The 23,485-nt window shown below is 29.1% G+C and overlaps 2 protein-coding genes across 2 annotated transcripts; both read left to right on the forward strand.

Annotated features, from left to right (window-relative positions):
- Nucleotides 1–10,429: 10,429 nt before the first annotated feature.
- LOC110628809 (vascular-related unknown protein 1) lies at nt 10,430–11,736 on the forward strand. Its single transcript, XM_021775618.2, has 3 exons — nt 10,430–10,889; nt 10,993–11,058; nt 11,180–11,736. Exons 1-3 carry the CDS (start codon nt 10,545–10,547, stop codon nt 11,324–11,326), a joined length of 558 nt encoding a protein of 185 aa, XP_021631310.1. The 5' UTR covers nt 10,430–10,544; the 3' UTR covers nt 11,327–11,736.
- Nucleotides 11,737–21,656: 9,920 nt separating this feature from the next.
- On the forward strand, nt 21,657–22,886 carry LOC110627528 (LRR receptor-like serine/threonine-protein kinase RGI2). Its single transcript, XM_021773879.2, has 3 exons — nt 21,657–21,697; nt 21,870–22,579; nt 22,674–22,886. Exons 1-3 carry the CDS (start codon nt 21,657–21,659, stop codon nt 22,700–22,702), a joined length of 780 nt encoding a protein of 259 aa, XP_021629571.1. The 3' UTR covers nt 22,703–22,886.
- The last annotated feature ends 599 nt before the right edge of the window (nt 22,887–23,485 follow it).

The raw sequence follows: 23,485 nt of genomic DNA on the forward strand, positions 1-23,485 counted from the left end.
TAATAATTATTTATAAATAAATATTTATAATTTTTTTAAATTAATTTCATATCTTTATTAAATTTAATATATTATATTTAGAAATAGATTAATAAAAAATAAAATTAAATAAAAATTTTTACCACAATGTGTAGGGGTGAGCATTCGATCGGTTTGGTTCAAAATCGAACCGAACTAAATAAATTGAAAATCAAAATTTTAGTGTTTATGAAAATCGAATCGAACTGATTATGGTCAGAAACCGAATCAAACTGAATCGGTCTGATTCGGTTCGATTCGGTTCGATTTGATCGGTTTTAATTTTTAATAATTTTTTTATTTTTTACACTTTATTTTTAGTATTTACAAATTTAATTAAAATATTTTAATCTTAATATGATTTAATTTCTCTATATTATTGAAAAAACATATTATTATCACTAATCGGTTAGATTTTTTCGATTTTTTCTGATCAAAATTGAATCGAACCGAAATAATCAAAATTTCTGAAATTAAAAATCGAACTGAAATATATAAAAAACCGAACTAAAATTTTAAATTAATTCAATTTGATTGATTTTTTCTGTTTGAACCGAATACTAGTGAGCCTAATAATGTGTACATAAATTCAACTGAAAGAATTCTGTCGTTGAAAAAATGTAGAACCCTGTTTAAAAATGCGCTAAACTATACTGTAATTATCCCATATATATTACATTGGAAAAATAAATGAAGTAATTATTTATTGCATTTAATTTCATTACTTTTCATTTATTACTTGTTGCAAAATGCATTTAGTGAATTGAGTTTATCTAAATTAGAGCGAAACAAGCAAACTTCAAATTAACTTAATTGGAAAAACAATTAAGTCTTAATTTTTAATTAGTTGGAATCAATTACTATATAAATTCTAACTTCATAATCAAAGTAAAATAATTTTCTTTGAAAAAAAATCAATTATGAAAGCTAATAGGATTTGGTTAAGTGTTATCATGTGTAATTGTCGTTCATGCTCATAATTGCATTAAATCCATGAGAAAAGAAAAGAAAAAAAAAAGCTCAGTCCAAATTCTTTAATGTTGAAGACGTTCTTAAATGCATATATTTTTTTTATTATTGTAATTAATTGAACATATGGGTTTATTTGGTGGGATGTGAATACAACAACTCTCTACTTGAGATTTAATGAAGTGATGATTTCGTGCATTTGTTTTTTCTCTTTTCTACACATTAAATATCTATAGCTAATTATGAACCCTATTCAATTTATCATTCTAAATACATCAATACAGAAAATGGGCCACCAAGCAATCATCATTACATCTCTGCTTCATGTTAGAATAATTTCAGTTTTTTTGAAGATTTGTAAATTTTTGATTTCGAGTATTAATCAGTCAGAGATGAATGAACAATACTCATGAGATTGAGAGGCTAAAAATCATTAATGTATTCTCGTAAAGGGCCTGATTCTTGTGGCCTTAGAAAAAATTTGAGCAGATAAATAACTAGCTCTAATTTTGAACATTGAAATGCAATAAATTTTTTTTTTTTAATTATTAAAAGGCACTGTAAGTGATAGTATCATTATTTTGGATTTCCAAATATGTTAGAGAAATATAATGATACGGACTAATTTTAATTTTTTACTTTTGGGTGGTGATGCAATAGCTTGGAAATCTTCCAATTCGACTGTTATATCTTGTTCTATCTTTCTAGCTGATATTCTATTCACAAATAAAATTATTTCTACTATTACTATTTGATATTTTAAAATTTAAAAAATAGAGTTTACAATCATCGTATAAGTTTGTTTGGAGAGGAGGATGTATTTCTTCCCCTTTATCTGCTAGTGATGCCTAATGGTCTCTCTGCTACAGTGTCACTTACCTCTGTTATGCAGGTCTATACTTACGGGGCGTCAGACGCCCTCTTTGCTCCAGACGGCCGTTTAATTCTCCTGGCATGCATGCAAACAGGGCTGCGAGTTGACTGGACCTGCTGTCATTTCCCATGTCACGTCACCGAGCTGAGCTTGTGGTTGGTGGACTTGGACTTGTAGTGATCCAGTCCGCTCTGTGGGACTAAGTCAGGACTGAAGATGTTTGAACGGTCTATCAAGGAAGCTTCATAGACTTTGGGCTAGTACTGCCTTCACGGGCTCTGCCTCTTATTGGGACGTGTGAAATTCGGCAGTCATCACTATTCAACGTGATAATCAAACTACTACTAAAGTGAAAAATACTAATATAAATGAAAATAAAAGGTATATCAAAATCAGAGTTAACTCAATTAATCTTTGTTGTCTCAGAAAATAATATCACTTGATTTTTTAAGATTAGAAAAGAACTTGGTAGATCTGTTTCACTAAAGGAAAAGAACTTGATAGATGTGTTTCACTGAAGGATTTGCGTACAAGTAACACGTTGAATCATTGAGGGAAATAGAATTGAAATCCATAAAAAATTAAGTCATCGCAATGGACACCAACCTTTATAATTGACAATATTGTGTCGAGAACTCACTTAGATGAGTGAGATAGTGGAGTCGCTATTATGAAAGATTGATCTAAGCTCAAAGAATTGAGTTTAAGACTTCAGTTTACTCATATTCATTTAGTTGGAGATTTATGTACATTAATTATAGGTCTCAATGAACACTATTAAGTCCATAATATATTGCTAAATGTATCTTTTATAATTTTTCTTTTAAATCATGTGGGAGATTGTTAAGTATTTTTTATTTAAAATAAAAATTAAAATTAAAGAAAAAAATAAAAAAAAATGAACCGACTTTGAAAACTCGATAAATCAAATCGACTTGGATGTCTATAAATAGACATGATGTGTGTACAAGAAAGCACAATTACCATATTCTTCAAATTATTATTGTCTTGTTCAAATTGGTCCTTTAGTCTTTATTTCTTTTTCATCCCTTTTATATTTATCAAATCCATCCATTTTTTTAACTACCTTATTCAAATAAACATTTTCTACTATTTTATTAATTTTTTAAGCAGTACAAAGGGGAGAGTTATTCATGTTTGTACGATCTGTCTCGCTTTACAAAATTAATCTGGAGAATCATTATATCTCTTGAAGTTGTAGCTATAAAGCCTCGTATAAGAGGGATTCTATTTTCTCTAAAGACAACGCCAGAATTTGCATGTCTCAATCGACCTATCACAAATTTTTTAAACTTTCTTTTTCATCTTCAATTAATATTATTTTTATTATATTTAAGTTACCATTGTTATTTAATATATTTAAGATATAGTTCTATCACCATGCACCATAGTTCCGATACTATTTTTAACTATTACAACAGCGGTGATACTAGTATGAGTATTTACAAGAATAATTTTTTAATAGATAAAAATACCTATAAGAGAGAGAATCATTGCACGAGTAGCGGATTGCTCAACCTCTTCAAGTATAATTCTATTAAAAATTAAAGAAGAAACAAAAATTGGCAGCAACCCTTGTGCCTGAATGGTGGTGTAAAATTGAATATTTATAAATTTCTATTCACAGTTAAGAGAAAAACTAAACTTTGGAAATGGACATATATATAAATTTTAGTAACACACACATAACAAAAAAAGAACACGGACAAACCTTCCTTCATCCTCCATATCTTTTTAACAATGCTTGAAACTGCAAGTTTTGCAGCATCTTGCATGGCAAGACCCTTCATTGACAATCCTATATATTGGAAATGGCAAGTGTGCTCTTTATGTATATTCCTCTAATATGCTTTTATGCATATAGAGTTCTGAGACGCCTGAATATAACCATGATATATTTATTAATTAACTTCATATAAAGAGTGATGTCTGTTCCAAGTGAAGTTCATTCCTAGTGCTTTTGCAGGGATGGGGCACCTTGGTAGCCACAAGAAGGGTAGGAGTAAATCCCGTGATCCTAGCCAATTGAGAAGTGAGTTAGGGGACTTAGAGATGAGGCTAACAAAGGTGGAGTTGAAGCTTGTTTACGAGGAGAAGTTTGAGAAATCAGAAGCACACTTGGAGGGACTCAATGAGAGGTTGGAAGAGTTCTTTAGGGAAGCCCAAGGTGTCCTCAATATCGAGATTGACAAGCTTGCTAGTGAAAGAGAAACCGTCCATTATACTCTTTCCGAGGAGATGGCCACCTTAAAGGAGTAGAACTGCACCTTGAGCGAAGAATTGGACGAGTGATTGCGAAGCTAGGGCAAGTGACCAATGAGCTGGTGATGCTTAAAAGGGTTGTCGTGCAAGTATGATTGCTAGCCTTTCCAATTCTATTATTGTTCTTAATAGAATTGAGGTTTCTAAATTCGATCCATTTAAAGATTTCATAGTTAAAAAAAAAAATTGATAATTTTTTTTATGGATTTTGAAGCAATACTTTCAAGCGATAGGTGTTGTGGATGATGTCTATAGAATAGATCATGGTTTTTTTGCATTTGGTGAATGGTAAAATGTGACCATGATGCCTGTGAAGAAGGTGTGTTGACATTGAGAAAGGGACGTTTGTAATTGCCACCTGGGACAACTTGAAGAAAGAGTTGAAAATGCAACTGTATCTCAGCAATGCCGCTCATAAAACAAGATCGAAGCTAAAGAGACTCACTCAAATGAAGAGCATTTGAGACTGTGAATGAGTTCTTCGAAGTTACTGATCTACAAAATTGTCTTGGAAATATATATAATTTGAGTGGTTGCTGATTTTCATGCAATCGAGTGGCGCAAGGATGATTGGAGCCCTTTTAGGTAGTGATAAATTATTTTGGGCTATTGGAGAAGTTTCAAATATTTTAGGGACCAATTGGGATAGTTTCCCATGCTGACTTGTTTGAAGCCCATCAGAATTAATGGGACACTGGCAAATTAATTCTAGGCAATTTTGGTGTTAGCAGAGTGATTTGGTGCTAATTGGGCCGCCCACAAGCGTGTAGGGCAGGCCCCTGGGCGTGATTTTTGTGTAAGCAACTTTGTTAGGCCAATTCTTAGGCTCTGGCAGGCTGTATTGGGTATTGGGCAGGTGTGCACCGAATGGGCCAGGCACTGGGCTGAGCTGGAGAGCTACTGGGCTGGAACTGAGTTGGGCTAGGTACTAAACGGATATGAGGTTCGCGTGGGCTGTAGAAAGCCCAGGCGCGTGCTGCAATAAGCCATGAGGTAGACACATGCATAGGCCAGAATTAGGCCTAGGTGCGCGGAGATCAGGCCGCGAGGAGCAAGAACGTGGGTGGGCCGAAATTAGGCCCAAGCAGGGGAAGCACGCGGTCTGAGGAGGAGCGATGATTGAAATTTGGAAAATTTAACTTATTATAATTATTTGAATGATAAAAAAGGGCATAAAAGAATTAAAAGATGGAGGAGCAGTGAAGGCAACCATCTGTGATTAAGAAGTTTTTCATATATACCATAGGATAAGAGTAACAAGAGTCAATATTTTGGGACCATTAAAATCCAATTCAGCCTTTTCTCATAATGTATGCCATCAATGTAAGAATCTTGGAAAGCCTATTAAATTGGGTTTGTACCCATAAGGAAACTAAAGTTTAAGTGAATTTGGAATTGATCAAATTTCTTTCCACGCATAGCGGGAATAAAATGAGTAGACAAAATGAGTAGAGGCCAATCTCAAAATCATCTTGTAACTTGATTTCACCCGATCCATTTTTTATAAAATGCCAAGCTAAGAATTTGACTTGGCCATAGGGATTGAAAGAATAGCATGAGCTTACCGTCGATCAAGCAAATAGCATACCAATTGATGATTCCAATACACAATATTATATTGTGGTTGATTATATTAACAACCATATTAATTGATTAGTTAAGACAAAGGTCTGGTCAATCTAAATTTATCTACCTATGAAACTTATGGATCATCCCAAATAAAAGTAGTTTGACTATCATCTATATTCAATTGGATCCCCAAGTACATCCTTTCCGACCAACAAACTTTGCCATATCCACTAACTATACCTCTTAGACTTTACATGCCAACAAGAGGATCAAGAAAAGTAAAATCCTTGTATAAGCTTGACCCACAAACAAGACCAATTTAGCTTCCAACACTACTTTGCCAAGCATGTAATATTAAAATTTTCAAAATCCTTAAAGCTTAAACCTTAGGCTAGCATAAAGCCTCTAAAGCCTGTAGTGAACTTATTGTTCCTTACACCCAAAGTTAAGCTCAACAAAAATATTTGAGTCTAATGTCATTCGATATGTATAACTTAATTGATAAAAATATTTGAGATTTAAAAAAAATATTTTGTTGTGATAAATTTTATTACTTTATAGATGATAAGTTGATCATGTTTATAGTCACCTCCATTAATTTTAGATGCTCTGATCACAGTTTTGCAAAGGTAAATTCGAATTCAATTTATATGATTTTGAATTATAATTAATGTGGATAATTTATTAATAAAATATTCTATAATTGTGATAAATAATTAAAATAAATTTTAAATGCTTAAGAACATTGAAAAGAATCTAGAATATATGTATTTTTATAATTTTTAGAGCATTTGGATTATTTTTGGATGATAGTGGAGTTAAGAAAATCAAGGTGCACATGGAGATTTGGACCTAGAATTAAGATGTATAGAAAGGTTAGGTTTTAGACACAGAGGAAACTCTATGAAATTTCAATTAAGATTTTTATTTTTGTTTTTATAGTTTTATTATTCTATTGATAATAAGTATTGAATGGAAATTAGTATGTCTTCATGAGTATGGATGTTAGGCATCTTTTCCCTTTCAGTTGGACCAGTAACAATGGGTTAACAAATTAGTGAGTTAGATCTTGAGTAGTTTTATAATTTTAATATTATTTATATACATTTTACATACTCGTGTATCATGACTCTTATATATATATATTTAATTATATATTATAAATATTTTAAATTATTATATAATTTTTATTATTAATATTTACGAGTGTTTTCTTGGAATAATGATGCATGAATGTATATATAGTATATTGTGAATATGGTTTGAATGGACAAATTGACTTTTATTTTATTTTTAGAGCTCCATTGTGATATTACTAAATGATTGTATTAAATGATTTTAAAAAATAAAAAATTTGATAAGATAAATTTATGTTGATTAATGCAGGGTTAAGCTTGATTCCTCTAGATTATAATATAATCCTAAAGCCACAACTTAGTATTTATATGAAATATTTATATTCATTATCTTGTGATAACTTAATTGATACCATAAAATAAATAAATATTTTAAATTTATTACATTAAATAATAAATTTTGAAATTAGGTTAAAAATTTTAATTTTTTTATAAAATTTTTATTTATGTTAATAATTATTTACGATTAAAATATTAATATTAATGCTATATCAACTGTCACATCAGTAATTTTTTATTTTAATTTTGATTATAGACTAAAATTAACAGTTTTTTGTAACGTATCCCTCATAATCCCCAAGCCACAGTATCAAGTCAGGCTAAAATCCATGGATGTAAGGCGTCTCAAGAAGATGCTTCTAGAGTTGTTGCTGCCGTGGGGTAGTTGGTCAGTGTTCCGAGTTAGTGGTTTCAGCTTCTGGATTGTGTTTCCTTTCTTGAGCTTTCCAGAAATGTGGGTTTTGGGCCTGCTTTGGGATGGGATGCAGTGCTGTGGGCTTCGACTTGGGTTTATCAGTTGTTTTCTTGTATCAAATTGTGTAGTTCAATTTTTTATTCCAATCGATTTAATTCGATTATTAATTTCAAAAAATTTCAATTATTTATTCAATTTAATCAATTAATCAAAATTAATATAAAAATTCGAATCCAAATACTATATATACATTCTTTTAAGGGAAACCCTAGCCTAACACCTCTACCTCAGCCACCCCTTTCCCATTTCATATTGCCGGTTCTCAAAATCTCATCTTCAGTCCCCTCCATCACCATGACTGAAATCTTGTGCCCTCATCATTTTCTCTGCTCTCATCTTCCTCCTCTACTTCTTCTTCTTCTTTTTCATTCTCTCTCTAACTTTCTTCTTTGTGCTTTCAAAAACTATGCAAGATCTTCTTTCCTTCATCTTTTCATGCTCCTGCATTGCATTTTGAATTGAGAGCTCATTGTGTGTCTTCTATTGAACCTTAAAAATGGTATTTTGTATTTTGTTGAGTATGTGTTAGAATAAATTTTCATTTTTGTTAAAATTAATTGATTGTTGCAATTTTGAATCCTTATTAAGAGATTCAAGGTGGATCTGCACAATCTAGAACGAGAAAACTCTTTTTTGACATTGGTTTTGAGTGTGCAAATCGAATTAAATTGATTATTTTAGTTTAATTCTGAATCTTTACATTCAATTTAATTTGATTCTTATTTATATATTTTATCATAAATGTATTGAGTTTACTAATTTTTATAGGATAATTATTAAAAAAAATTTATGTATTTTATAATCCTTTAAATTTTACTTTTAAACTTTCACTAGTTATATTTAATTATTAAAAAACCATTAATCCACTCATAGAAATGTAATTTATCATCACATTATCAAGATATAATAGGAAATAATTGCAAAAAAATATATTTTCATAATTCTTTGTAATTTTACACTATACCTTAAATATAATTAATTTTAATCTTATATATTTAAATTTGAGAGATTTACTATTTAAATTCTAAATATTGTCATTATTAACTAGTCAGTTTATTGGTTTTGAAAAATCTACTAAAAATATAATAAAAAATTAAATTACCTCTTTCTTCTACCTCTTCTTTTTCTTCGGTTCTTCTTCTCTTTTTTTAAGAAAGAGGAGGAGAAGAAGAAGAGACTATTTCGTTGACGGAAAGAAAATATTAAAAAGTTTTAATAGATTTGAGAAAATATAAAAACGTTTTAATAAATTTCTGAAAATACATGAATTGACTTATTAATAATGGTAATACACAGAGACTAAATAAGGTGGTTTATTTGAGGGTAAAATTAGGTTTTAAAAATTCTCTTTTATTCTTCTTCTATTTTTAATGGAAAAGAAAACAGAAGTATTATTTTATTGACGGAAAGAAAAAATAAGAATATTTTAATAGATTTTCAAAAATGTAGGAATTGACTTATTAATAACAGTAATACTAAAAAACTAAATAGTAAATATCCCTTCAAACTTTCACTAATCATATTCAATTGTTAAAAAAACATTAATCCACTATAATGTCATTAATAGAAATGCTACTGTATTCTTTTTGTAATAAGATAATTCAAATGAATTCTTATAAAATTATGCAAGAATTCAATTTCATTATGAAAACTCTTTTAACTTAAAAAGAATTGACTTATTATAAAATTTTTAATACCAAATGGAGGGATGTATTTATGTTATATAAATCCTAATCAACTTCTAAACTAATCCCCAGAATCTCATTCCATAAAATAGCCTTAGATCACTTCTATAACATACTAGTATTGAGAAGTAAAATTAGGATTTATTTTACCAAAGAAAATTATTTAGGGTTGATGGGAGTTGATGCAACATGGTTATCTGGTAAAAAATTTTTATCTTATGTTTATATAAATTTATTTTAATTTTTATATTTTCAAATTTTGATGGCTAAATTTAAATAAGTTTTTCTTTAAAAAAAGTGATGCCACTAAGCTTGCTAAACTAAAATATTTACTATAATTATTGGGTCTAATTTCCTTTAAATTGACTCATTAATTTAAGACATTAATTGTGTTTGGTTGGAAGGAAAGTCCCGACAAAGAAATGGCCACCAACGTTTGTCTGTGTGGCAATATACCTATTTCAACCACAAAGGTCAACCCCACCAGCCCTTCTTCCTGCCCCCTTTATTTTAAAATAATAATAATAATAATAATTTTTTTTTGAAATTAAATAATTATGAAGTTTATTTTTATATAATGTTGATTTTACGTCACAATGTTTTTTTTTCTTCTTTCATTAGTTGCACGTTCTCTCACTACTGCTTCTGGTTTTATGTCCTTGGAGAACCGGTATAAACCGTCGGATCTATTTTGACACCAACGAACCCTCAATTTAATCGGTTTGAATTAAAATTTTCAAATCCAACCGCTTACCTCCAACAAATTAATATTTTTTTTTTCATTTGTTGTTAAAATTTCACGTCTAACAAATTAATATTTATCTTTTATTTGTTATTATAAACTATCAGTTTTAATTATATATTATTTAAAATTTCAAATTATTTTCTGCAAATTTCAAAGGTTAAAATTTAACTAAATTTATTTTAATAATTTATTTATAAAAAATATAAAAATATTATTATTGATTTATAATATTTATTTAATAATACGCCGATATTGAATCTTAAACCTTGTTGATTCAATGAATAGGTCGCGTCTCAAAACTTAGGTGGCAACCGCTAATTTAACTTCCTCAACTCCTCTGGACCCACTTAGAAAACCAAGAATCTTCATTACTTAATCATCATCATCATCAACTCTCTCTTAATCATCATCATCATCTCTCTCTCTGCTATAAATCCCTTCTTCACAAAGGCCTCCAGCTCCTGCCGAAGCATCGGTAACCTGTACCAATATCTTGTCCTCACAGATTTTGATGGATGTTTCAATGAATAAAAATTCATCTATGAATAGAGCAGCAGCGTCTGATCAGGAGAGCAGTGGTTGGACAGCTTATTTTGAAGATTTCTCTACCCATAGAGATCAAGATGATTGTTTCTCTTCTGGTTTTGGTAGCTCTTCAATGGTGTCTGATGCCGCATCTTATCCTGCATGGAAATCGTCAACTCATCATAATTATAACCACTGCTCTTCCATCGGGGACTCGCCAACCCCAATTATCCCTAACAAGTTATCTTTCAAAAAAACAAGAGCCAGAAAATTTTCTCATCATGATGATTCCTTGGAGGACACGGCTAGTTCTCCTGTTAACAGTCCCAAGGTTTGAAAAATTAATGAAACCCATCTGCCCTCTCTTTTGTTCTATCAAGTTCTAAGATTAATGATGATCAACTTTTGTTTTTTCTTCTTTCTTTTATCATCAGGTTAGTGATTTTCTTACCACTGATATGAATCCCAGGAAATCAAATGATCATTTCAATAGTTCCCTGGTAAACTTCTTCTCTTTTGACGATTGTTTTATCCTTTTCATAGCCTGGCTATTAATCTGAAAGAAGTTTGATTAATGGGTTCTTGTGATGATTTTATTCCTTTTTTTTTATTATTTTTCAGAGTAAAGAAGGTGGGTTAGAGCATTATGGGAGAGTAGAGGAGACAGATGATGATGAAAGATGTGAAATGAATAAAGACTGCACAGAATTGAAGAAGAGAGGACTGTGTTTGGTTCCTTTGTCCATGTTGGTGAACTACCTTGGTTAATTAATCTTCTATTAGTTGAGATCTCTCTCTCTCTCTCTCTCTCTCTCTCTCTTTCTCTCTCTTATCCATTGCAGCAGAAGCTTGTTCAGGCTGAAATTGTAAGGGAGAGAATCCTGTTGATATATATGTATGATGTGAAATAGACCAAATCTTCATATCTTCTTCTTTAACCTAAAGCTGGAGCAGATCTTCCATCTGCTTTTTTGTGTATATATTCTCAAAAGAAGAGGAAGAAGACAATGTTTGGCAAATCATGTGAAAATCAGTTTCCATTGCATGGTAACTTCAAACTAAAATAATATATAGCAGAAGAAGGAACGCATTATTAACTCTACAAAGACCAGTTGCTTGAAACTAGCTAAAGTTATGTAATTTTCTTGAGTACTTTTGGAATAAAATCTCTTTTCACAGATTACACTGTACAATTTTTATAATAATAATAATAATAAAAATAATCTATTGGCATTGATTAAATTGCAATATGAGTGGTGAAGGAAATTTAGATCGTTCATCCAAATTTATTTATAAAATTTTAATTCAGTTGAATTTTTTTTTTCTAATGTTGAATTCACTCGTTTACTTATTGGAGATGTTGAAATTAATCCATTTTTAACTTTTTATTCAAAATAGTCTGCAATTTTCAATATAAGTTCAATTTAGTCTAAAACGAAAATTTTTTGAATTAAATTTCTTATTTTTTTATTTACATAAAAAAAAATAAGAAATTCAATTTCTTATTCAATTTATTGATTCGCCAAAAATTAAAGTAAACCTATAAGGTTTTTTTTTTTTTTTTTTTGAGATAAATTTAGCTTAAATTAACAAAATTTTTGGTCTAATTTAGATAGAAAGTTAAAAATAAACTAATTGAATATTTTTAATACAGAGGTTTTTTTTTTTTGAAATGTTTTTAATACAGAGGTTAAATTTGAGAATTAAGCAATTCTTTAAAAATCAATTTTCATATTTGGGAATATAAGAAATCAAAGAATTCGACTCTTTAACTAACAAAATTAAAAAATAATATTATGTCAAAATAGTGTTATTAAGGCTTCATTTATTTATCAAAAATTATGAAAATTCTTTTTAAAAAATATTTTTTTAACAAAATAAAATAAATTTTATTGTTTAATTTTAATTTAAAATAAATTATGTAATTATATATCTATATATATATGAAAGTATTAATTAGATTTCTAAAGTATTTGAAAATCACTTGTTTAGTAAGTCATTTTCTTTAAAATAATTAAAATTTTTTAAATTAATAAAATATTTTTTATTGGTTAGTTTTTTTAAATGCTTTAAATATTAAAAATATAAAAAATATTTTTTATAAAATAAATGGAATGTAGAGTTCTATTTATTTAAAGAAAATAAAAATTATTTTTCGTGAAAAATATTTTCCGTTTTTCATAAAAAATATTTTGTAACAAGATAATTTATTTTTTATTATTTAATTTTAATTTAAAAAATAAAATTTATTAATAAATTTATATATAAATTTTTTAATTAAAATTCTTTCTAAAGTTATTTTCTTTAAAATAACTTATTTTTTTTTTATAAAAAATATTTTTAATTTATTAAATTTTTTAATAGTCAAACATCACAAAATAAGGACTTGACTCTTTGAGCTGCTATTTCTAGTTTTGATATAAGAGCAGAGTAATCAATTCATGCTTTCTAGTCCTTGTAATTTTTTATGATTAATCCATTTCACATGATATAAAAAAATGAATTAATATTCTTTTTTTTAAGAAGAGGAATTACTGTCAATTTATTTCTCTTTCTTTTTTTTTAAATAATTTATTATTGACCAACCTTAATTATAAAAATAAATAAATAAAGCAAAGTATAGATATGAAAGAGAAGATTATGAGAATGAGAAGAGAATCCAAAAGGATGTAATTAGTTGGTTGCACCCTCAAAGTTAGATTGATAGGTTTAAAAATTAATAGATGAGCAAGTTGTTGCAGGCCATTCATTTAACTTATTCAGAAAGTGGTGCAGACAAAAGACCCCTCCATGTGCTTAAGCATTAAAGACACTAACACCACTCTCTCTTCTTAATGGACATTCTCCTTCTTTTAATTCTTTCTCCCCTTTCTTATTTTACATTTCTTAATTTTTATTTCTTTCAAGATATCTTCTTCTCTTCTTTATTTTTATTTTTTTTATTTATTTTATATTTCATGCTTTTTTCTTTTACATTTTTATGTGAGAAACGAATTTAATTCATGTTTAATTTATCACACTTTATTAGAGTTAAACGAGGTAATGAGCTATTCAAAATTCAAACTCAATAAAAATTTGATTACATTTAATTTATTTTTTAAATAAAATTTAATTTTAATTTTAAAAATTATTTAATAAATAAATCAATTTTTAACCCAATTACTATATTAAAATTCGTGAGTTCAGTTTATTTTTAAATTTATGAGTAGGCTAATTTTTTTTATAATACTTTTATTCGGTATCCAATATTAATATAGTTTTATATTTCTTTAAGTCTAAAAAAAATTATAGTTAAAAAAATTATAGCGGCAAAAGCCATTGAGATTATTATTTTATATATTGAAAGAATTTAGATGGAATAATCGAAATAATCGAAAGAAATGAAATCAATTAGTTATTTATTAATACTTCATTTATTGAATAATTAAAATTAAATAAAAATAAGTATAAAATGAGTAGGAGGCGCGTGAATAAACTCATCAACAAGCTCGTTGAATAAGCTTATGAGTAAACTCATTCAGGAGGCGCTTGAATAGGCTCATCAACAAATTCATTGAATAGTTTATGAATAAACTCGTTCAGTAGGCTCGTGAATAGACTTATTTGTTAATATCTAAATAAACTCGTTAGTAGATTTAATAATAGGCTCGTTAAATAGACTTATTAGTTAAATTATTTGTGATTCACCTAAATATTTATATTAATTTTGTGTATTATAAATTTTAATTTTTATTTATTTTAATTATGATTTTTTTAAAGATAATGCTATTTAAAGTTATAATATAATCATTAAAATATAATTATTTATAATTTAAATTTAAATTTAAATTTATAATAAAAATTAAGTTAATACTATGACGATGCAAAGAATAAATTTTTACCACATCAGATAATAAATATGTTCTTAATATAAAATAATAAATACTAGACAGTAAACATTAAGTATCATTGTAAATGCTTTTAATAGAAAATGTTATAAATAATCTCTTAATCACCATATAAGTAATGTTATTTTAAATATTTACTTAATTTTTAATATATATTTATATTAATTTTCACCTTCTCTTATTTTTTTTCTTAAATTTTAAAATATTAAGTAATACTAAATTATGTAACTCTATATATTATTAGTCAACATATTTATTTTCCATTGGTTGAATAACTATAATATTAATTTAGTCAGCATATTTATTTTTCCATTGGTTGAATAACTATAATATTAATTTATATATTTTCTCTATGGTAAAACCATTCTATCGTATAGAATTTTTAAGGAGAAATTATATGATAGAACCATTGTATCATATAGAATTGCCTAAATGGTACCATAAATCAATAAAAACATATTAATTTATTAAATTAAAACAATGTATTTTTATTTTTAAGTGAAATACTGCATTGTGTACGTAGGCGGAAAAGGTTGGTGGTTCTGTTAGAGTTGGTTTTCTTGTTATTTTCATCCTTGAGCTTTTGTAGCTAAGTTTATATAAAGCAAGGCAATCAATGAATTTAACATACTCCTTTCGTCATCAAAACTTTTTTATTCACTCTTTGCACATGGTATTAGAGCAACAGTTAATTTTCAAGATCCTTGATTTTTTTTGAGAGAAGAGGACTCATTTTTTAATATTTATCTAGGCAAAGTCCTTTGAAAAAAACCGCTTAACCAGCTTCTTCTTGACAGAGTCTTGGCTTTCGACGAACATCTCTCCTCCTCATGCCACCGTCTCTTAAAGCTTGACCTCTAATTCAGTAATTCTGAGGGAGGCGGTCCAGTTGTCCTCAATTTGAGACTGTAACTCCTAGACTTGGAGCTGAAGTATAGTCACTTGAACCTCAACACTCTTAGCTCAATTCTTAAAGGCAATTTTGAAAAAATTTGCCTCACCTAGGTTTGCCTGGAGTTTGTCTAATGACTCTAGAGTCTCTTTCATTGTGTCTTTCACTTTGTCAACTCGAGTTTTCAGCTTCGAGCATTCCTCTTCCAAGAGTCTTTTATCCATTTCTTGAGCATCAAACTCTCGCCTTAGGACCTTATTACGCTCTTTGGCCATATAGGTACAGAGGGTACTCTCCAGGCCAGAATGCATAACGTTGTCAAAAAGCTCATCAGTCTCGACCTCGTTTAGGCGATGATGGTCTTTGAGCCTCAGAGCATTCTTGGTTAACAGGATGGCCAGGCTAGGATCTTCAAGGAGAGAGGGCGTTTGGGTTAGCGCCAATGCTAGCCGTTGAATGCTAGGAGGTCACGATGAATCAACCCCTACGTTCGCCGGAATGGGCTCAATAGAAGTGGAGACTGCAGCATAAGGCTCAAAAATTGTGACAGATATAGAGGCACCCATTGCAAAAGACTTAGGTTGCGAGTGAGCCAATTCTTCTATTATAGATTGGGGAGGAGGAGGGGGGGGAGCATGACTACTTGTTCCGCTCGGTGAGCACGCTTGGGAAGGGGACTGGTTACTCTAGTGATAGCTTTGCCTTGTAGGCAGCATACGCCGCTTCAGCAAATTTGCTTCTTGACCTGGCCATATCTGTGTAAATTGAAAAGTAAGGAAGATAGTTTGAAATCTAAAAGAAGGTAGAAAGAAAAATATCCTGATCTCTAGCCAGAGAAGGGCTTTCCCCAAGGCCAAGAAGGTTGGGCCGATGAGGACCCCGAGTTTAGCTCGCCTGGAGATGACTTTGCCAAGACAAAATGCCATCATTCACCGCCTTAGTAATGTCCATTTTTTGAGGGGACCTAGCTATCATCAAGAGAAAGACTAAAGCCTCATCTTCATCCCTCCTCGGTTGGACCCCATCTTTTCTCAACTCCACCCACAGGTTCCAGCTCGTTCGGAGGCATACAAAATTCTTGGATGTCCGATGACGGAGGATAAAAAACTTGTTCTTCCACCGCTTTAATGAAGAAGGTATCCGATCAAATATCATCCGATGTTTCTATCCATTAAAAAACCAGAACTCTTCATTTCTCTAAGTACCCAGCTGGTACAGTTGGGAGAAGAGGGTCACACTCGACTCAATGTTATTATTAGAATAAATAAATTAGAAGGCCACTAGAATTCTCCAACTGTTGGGATGCAGCTGGATCACTGAAAGTTTGTGGAACAGGAGGACCTCAGTGAAAAATGGATCCATGAAAAATCGAAGATCCGCCTTTAGCTGCTCTTCATAAACTATGATAGTATCCTCCGCAGGAATTTGGTCATCTATGCGAACATCCGAGGAGGAGGCAAAGACGCGGAAGGTTTTCGTAGAAATCTGGTACTTGTCATGAAGACAACCTGCATCTTGCTCCATTAGGATGGAATGAATGTTACTGATTAGACTGCCTTCACTTTTATGAGTCTCGCTCAATGGAATAATAGGACTTGGGGCGCGGATGGGGCCGTCGGAAGAGGAGCTCAAAGCGGAACTTTCACCAGGAGTAAAAGAAGAAGATGATGTATTCCTGTTCATCTTAAAAGCAAATGGAAATAAAAATTACTATGAAATCAAGGGAGTATAAACGAGAAAGAAGGAGCGACCAAGTTTTTCAAGAAGCAAATCTTACAGTTGTGAGCAAAGGTGATATTTTGAGAAGAAGAAGCTATTATAAGATAATTTTGATAGCAAGCTTTAAATACAACTCGAGAAATAGGACAAACATCATTAAAGAGTTAGATGGGCGAAACGACGTGAGCAAAAAAAGACCAATATGAAGGGACCACATGTCTTAGATCATGAAAATAACTGTCCTTTTCGAATTTGAAGAATCGAAGATCAGCGGGGCACCTCTGATATTACACGAGAATTATTCAAAGCGAGTTATAAGCTGTCACCATAAAATAGGGCCACGGGGGCTTATGAGTATTACTAACTTGAGCGTCGAAAAAATTCAAATTATTATTTAAAAATAATTTTAAGTATTTTAAATATTTATAATTAAGATATATGAAAATTAATTATTTCTTAGCAATCATCTTTAAGAAAACTAAATATTTGTACATTTTAACGATTTTATTCAAAAAATTTACACAAATTACATCATAATTGAAAAAGTTTATTTTTAATGATATGCTACTACAAATATATTTTTTATTATTAAATACAATACACAGATAAAAGGTAATTAATTTTAAAAAGTAAATATTTATATATTTTAATAATTTTGTCTAAATTTTTTAATTTTATCAACTTAATTCAGAAAATTAAATTCTTCATATAAACGTTATCTAACTTTAAAATCACATTTAGAGGCAATATGGTTTGACTCATCTACCATAACGTGTAGTTTCTGTTTTTTTTTCATTAACTGTGGGACCCATTTGAGAAGTAGGTCGGGAGAAGCTGATAGCCATGAGGATGTGGTTTGACTGAGATGATAACAGGGAAGAGAAAATTTTAATTGATCAAAATAATTTTTAAAATTTTTAAATTGATTAAAATAATTTTAATTTTTTTATTTTATATTATAAAATTTGCCTAGATGTCAAATGGGTCCTACACTTTTCCTAATTGTGATTTTAAATGTAAACAAAATTTATATAAAATTTTTAATTTTAAATTAAATTACTAAAATTAAAATTAAAAACGTTGATATAAAATTAATAAAACACATAAACATTATTTTTTTTAAAAGTCAATTACCTGTTACTTATGTATTATATTTAATTATTAAAAAATGTCATCTATAATACCACATCATCTAAAATATATTTTTCAATTATAATTTCAAATTAAAATAAAATTTTTATTAATATTTTAATTTTAAATTAAATTATCAAAATTAAAATATTTGTATAAAATTATTAAAATACGTAAATATTTTATTATCTAAAGGTATAAGAGGTAAAGTCAGAGCAATTTCTTTGATAAAAATAAAATCAGAGCAATTTAAAATAGTAAATACATATTTATATCTCTTAATCATTTTTTTTGAAAGCATATATCTCTTAATCATTAAACGTTTAAATTTAAACAATTAAACACTTAAATTTACAAAAATACAAATTTATAATTATAAAAACAGTCCACTAATTATACTTAAAATTAGTAATTGTTTTAAATTTTATAAAATGATAAAATTGATATCATATAATTTTGTTAATTTATAAAATTTTAAAGTTAATAAAATTTAGAGTGTAGTCAACTATATATATTATTAATTTTTATTTTTTTATAATAAATTATTAATAATATGATTAATTTATATTTAATTATTATAATTTTTATAAATTTAAATATTTAATAAATTATAAATTTAGTTCAAATATTTAATGGATTAATAGATTAATCACAATTTATATATGGATGTATTTTTATAAAAAAAATAGCAAAACATATAAATTGATAACATATAAAAAAATAAAACCGTAAAATCGTGATACTTGAATATAAAATACGAAAAGATTCAACAAATCGGACTACTCGATTTGACAGGGCTATTCGGTCTGAACCAATCTCTCTCGACACGTTCCCTCTCTCCCTCTTTTTCTTTTTTGGAGACTAATTCCTCAAGAAGTTAAGCATTTGAGCATCCTCAACTCGAGCTTGTTTCTATTCTGTCAACACAAGTGCACAAAATCATGCAGAAGAAATGAACTTTATCATTCATTCTGTTCCACATACTTGGATTAGCATTCACCTCAACATTCAATAAATCCTCCCTTGGGAAATATTTAGTTTTGATGAATCCTAAAATGAAAGAGCCTGATAGAATTCTTTACCCTTACGTGCCAAACATTACTAAATTAAAACAGTGAATGTTTTTAAACCTACATCACTAGTCTCTTTATTAACACATCTTATTCTAAGATATCCAATACATTCTCTTTTTATTCTGACCGGTCGTACTCCAAAACAACAAAAAAACAAAGATGGCTACTAAAAAGAACTTTTAACTAATTTCTACAATATTTATTATTATTATATTTTTCAACAACTGTATGTTAATATAGCAACAAAATTAATATTGTTGTAAATTTTTTTTATTATTATTTCTAATATTTATTGCAGTGAGGATAATATCCAAATACCTGTGATCCTAATTCACATACTCTCCATTGATGGCTTTGGCCAGATCATTGATATATTTACACCCATGGGCAGAACCAGAAGGGCTAGGGACAGCCCCTGCCCCCAAGATTTTTTCAATATTTTTAATTATGTATATTAAAATTTATTTTTTTATTATTTGGTCTTCTAATTTTTATATTGGACTCTTCAAGAATTTATAAAAACTTCTTAAAAGCTAGAATAAATTTTAAATTTTCATTAATTGAACCTCAAACTTTTAATTACTTCCTATAAGTTATTAAATCTAAAATTTGTAAGAGAAATAAAATTACATAAAAAATTAAAAATTAGTAAAATATAAAGTAAACGTATCATACAAAAATAAATAATCTAAGATAATAAACCTAAAATATGTAAGAGAAATAATAAACCTAAAATATGTAAGAGAAATAAAATCACTTTTTTTTTGTAATTATACATATATAAATAAAATAACTTTTTTAATTTAAACAGGAAGAAAATTAATATAAGATTATATTATATGTAGTTATTAAATTAAGTTTCATTTAATTTTGAAAACAAATTATTTAATTTTTATATATATTTTTAATTATTAACATTTTTTAAAATTTTATATTATTATTCATATATTTAAGATTTAGGATAAATTATATTTTAATTCCTGAATTTTAATGTAATTAATGAATCGATTTTTATAATTTTAAAATCGAACACTTAAATTTCAATATAATCATTCCATCCAAATTAGAGATTGTTTTTCCCTCCATAATTTCATTAATGAACAGGTCAAAAGAAAAATAACATTTGAAATTTCTAAAACACGCTCTTGAACACTTAAATCCTTTTCAATATAGATGAGAATTTTATATTGTGTAAATTATATTTTGATTCCTAAGTTTTAGCGTATTGACGAATCAATTCTTGTATTTTAAAAATTAAATTCTTAAATTTTTCTATATTTAATCCGTTTAAAATTACATTATTTTCATCCATTATAAATATTAGTTCAAATCTAGTAAACGGTCAAATTTTTAAAATACTTTTTATAAAAATTTACACGTAGTTTTTGAAAGTTTTGAAATTATAGTATTGAAGTATTTTAATGAATGGAAATTGAAGAATAAAAAGTGTTAAAAATTAGTTAAATGAAATATTATAGACAAAAATTAATGGAGATTTAAGTATTTTTTCAAATAAAAGAAGAATGATCAAAATGTTTAAATTATAATAGATGGTGACAGATTGATCATATAAAAATTTAAGTGTACATTTCTAATCAAAATCAATTCGGTTTGATTTTTATAAATATTAAAATTTTGATTTAGTTCAGTTCGATTTTAAATCCAATCGATCGAATATTCATCTCTATTTTAGTCTACCGATGAAGCTATTAATACTTTTTTATTAAGAAAATTAAATAATTTATCATCATATGTTTTCAATTATAAATGGAATTGAGAGGCGAAAACAAAAGGAAGACTAAGTTGAGGACAAGGATTATTATTAATTTGAGTGTATATGAAATTAAGTTGCTTAGAAACATTGCACAAGGAAGAATCTTAATCTTTGCCGGCCGGCATCTAACAACCTTAGAATAATAATTAAAAATTGTGAACAAAATCTTGTGTATCTTCAAATATACATAAACATTATAATCTATACATATATAATATTCAAGTAAACAACCCCAACATACACTCTACATTCATATATTATTTTTAGGGTAAAGTGTAATTTAGTCCCTCTGGTTTAGTGAAATATAACATTTCGTCCCTCTGTTTTAAAAAACCTTCAATTTAGTCCCTGTGATTTTTAAAAACTATAACATTAGTCCCTCCCGTTAGATTTTCAGTTAAATCACCGTTAATTTTAATTAAAAAGACTAAAATACCCATTCTCTCTCCTTCCTCTTCCTCTTCTTCTTCTTCTTCTTCTCCTTCCCCATCTCCTTCTTCTTCTTTTTCTTCTTCTTCTTCTTCTTCTTCTTCTTCTCTTTTCCGATCTCTCTCCTTCCTCTTCTTCTTCTGCAACCCAGTACTCTACCAAGAATCTATTCAAATAAACAAAGACCAAAAAGATGAAGCAAGAACAGAACCCCGAGGTGAAGATGGTGGAGTGGTTGAAAATCTTTAATCTTTCTTGTTTTTGTTGGTTTCTCTCTTGTTCTTGCTTATTTGCAAAGGAAGCTGTGCTGGGTTGAGTTTTAAGATAAGAATCATTTTAGAGAGAGAGAAAGAGAGGTTTGGGGATTTAAAGCGTTAGATTTGTCACAAAATTCACTTACTAGTAGCTTACCTCCAAGCCTGTTTCAGCTTCAGAACCTGACGAAGCTTCTCTTAATTGCTAACGACATTTTCGGTTCGATTCCTCCTGAGGTGGGAAACTGTGTCTCTCTTATTCGTCTTCGGCTTGTTAATAACAGAATCAGTGGAGAAATTTCAAAAGAAATCGGGCTCCTGAAAAACCTCAGTTTCCTCGACTTGTCTGAAAACCATATTGGTGGAACGCTGCCAGCAGAAATTGGCAATTGCAATGAGCTGCAGATGCTGAACTTAAGCAACAATACCCTTCGAGGCACTCTGCCTAGCTCTTTATCTTCTTTGACAAGGCTTGAGGTATTGGATCTTTCTGTAAATCAATTTGTGGGTGAAATTCCAAGTGGTTTTGGCAAACTTAGTTCACTCAACAGACTCATCCTCAACAAGAACTCTCTGTTTAGAGCAATCCCTTCCTCTCTTGGCCATTGTTTGAGCCTTCAACTTCTTGATCTTAGTAGCAATGCACTATCTGGCATGATCCCAGTGGAACTTTTTGATATTGAAGGTCTTGATATTGCTTTGAATTTGAGTTGTAATGCACTCACTGGGACGATTCCACCCCAGATTTCTGCTCTGAACAAATTATCCATTCTTGATCTCTCACACAATGATTCTTGTTTTATCTACGCTGGCAGGGACAGAGCACTTTGTTTCCTAGAATTTTTGGTCATGAGGCTGGAGGGTATGTAAACCTCTGCCATGAGTATTTCATGTGTCTGATCCGAGCACATGTTCACATTTTTATCTTTTTTTTTCTGGGGGGGGAGGGTTTTAAGGATTGTGGAGAGTGTTGGTGAGGGTGTGACAGAACTCGAACCAGGCGATCACGTCCTGCCTATATTCACAGGCGAATGCAAGGAATGTGCACAGTGCAAATCGAAACAGAGCAATATGTGTGAGCTCCTCAAGGTTAATATAGACAGAGGTGTGATGATTGAAGATGGAAAATCAAGATTTTCGATCGAAAAAGAAGAAGAAGAAGGAGATCGGAAAAGAGAAGAAGAAGAAGAAGAAGAAAGGAGATCGGGAAGGAGAAGAGAAGAAGAAGAAGAGGAAGAGGAAGGAGAGAGGATGGGTATTTTAGTCTTTTTAACTAAAATTAACGGTGATTTAACTGAAAATCTAACGGGAGGGACTAATTGCATAGTTTTTAAAAATTACAGTGACTAAATTAAAGGTTTTTTAAAACAGAGAGACGAAAGGTTACATTTCACTAAACCAGAGGGACTAAATTACACTTTACCCTTATTTTTAAAAAAAAATTATTATATGCACTTAATTTTATGTACATTGATTAATGTGATATTATTAATTAAATTTAAATTTAAATTTAAATATGAACTTAATTAATATATTGTTAATCTGGTGTATACATCTGAACTTGTATAAGGATTTCCAGCGTTCATTCAACCACCATTGAAGCACATGCAAACAAGGGCACGTTCCCACCCTCTCTCAAACTATTAAACTATCATAAAAAAAAAATAAAAAAAAAGAACAGATATTGAAGCCAAAGAGAAAAGTAAGAACCTTTTGAAGAGAGTGGGTCGTTGCCTACCAGAAAAGAATGAGAAGATTCTAAACAGAA

The sequence above is a fragment of the Manihot esculenta genome, chromosome 12 (genome assembly GCF_001659605.2).
Source record: "Manihot esculenta cultivar AM560-2 chromosome 12, M.esculenta_v8, whole genome shotgun sequence".
NCBI classification, from domain to species: Eukaryota; Viridiplantae; Streptophyta; class Magnoliopsida; order Malpighiales; family Euphorbiaceae; genus Manihot; species Manihot esculenta.

What these genes read in the sequence shown, in the direction of transcription:
- LOC110627528 (XM_021773879.2), top strand. Translation starts at nt 21,657, where the DNA reads ATGAAGCAAGAACAGAACCCCGAGGTGAAGATGGTGGAGTG. An exon ending in GAGGTGAAGATGGTGGAGTG is followed by an intron (nt 21,698 to 21,869) that starts GTTGAAAATCTT and finishes ACTTACTAGTAG; the next exon opens with CTTACCTCCAAGCCTGTTTC. An exon ending in TTTGGTCATGAGGCTGGAGG is followed by an intron (nt 22,580 to 22,673) that starts GTATGTAAACCT and finishes GAGGGTTTTAAG; the next exon opens with GATTGTGGAGAGTGTTGGTG.
- LOC110628809 (XM_021775618.2), top strand. Translation starts at nt 10,545, where the DNA reads ATGGATGTTTCAATGAATAAAAATTCATCTATGAATAGAGCAGCAGCG. An exon ending in CTCCTGTTAACAGTCCCAAG is followed by an intron (nt 10,890 to 10,992) that starts GTTTGAAAAATT and finishes TTTTATCATCAG; the next exon opens with GTTAGTGATTTTCTTACCAC. An exon ending in ATCATTTCAATAGTTCCCTG is followed by an intron (nt 11,059 to 11,179) that starts GTAAACTTCTTC and finishes ATTATTTTTCAG; the next exon opens with AGTAAAGAAGGTGGGTTAGA.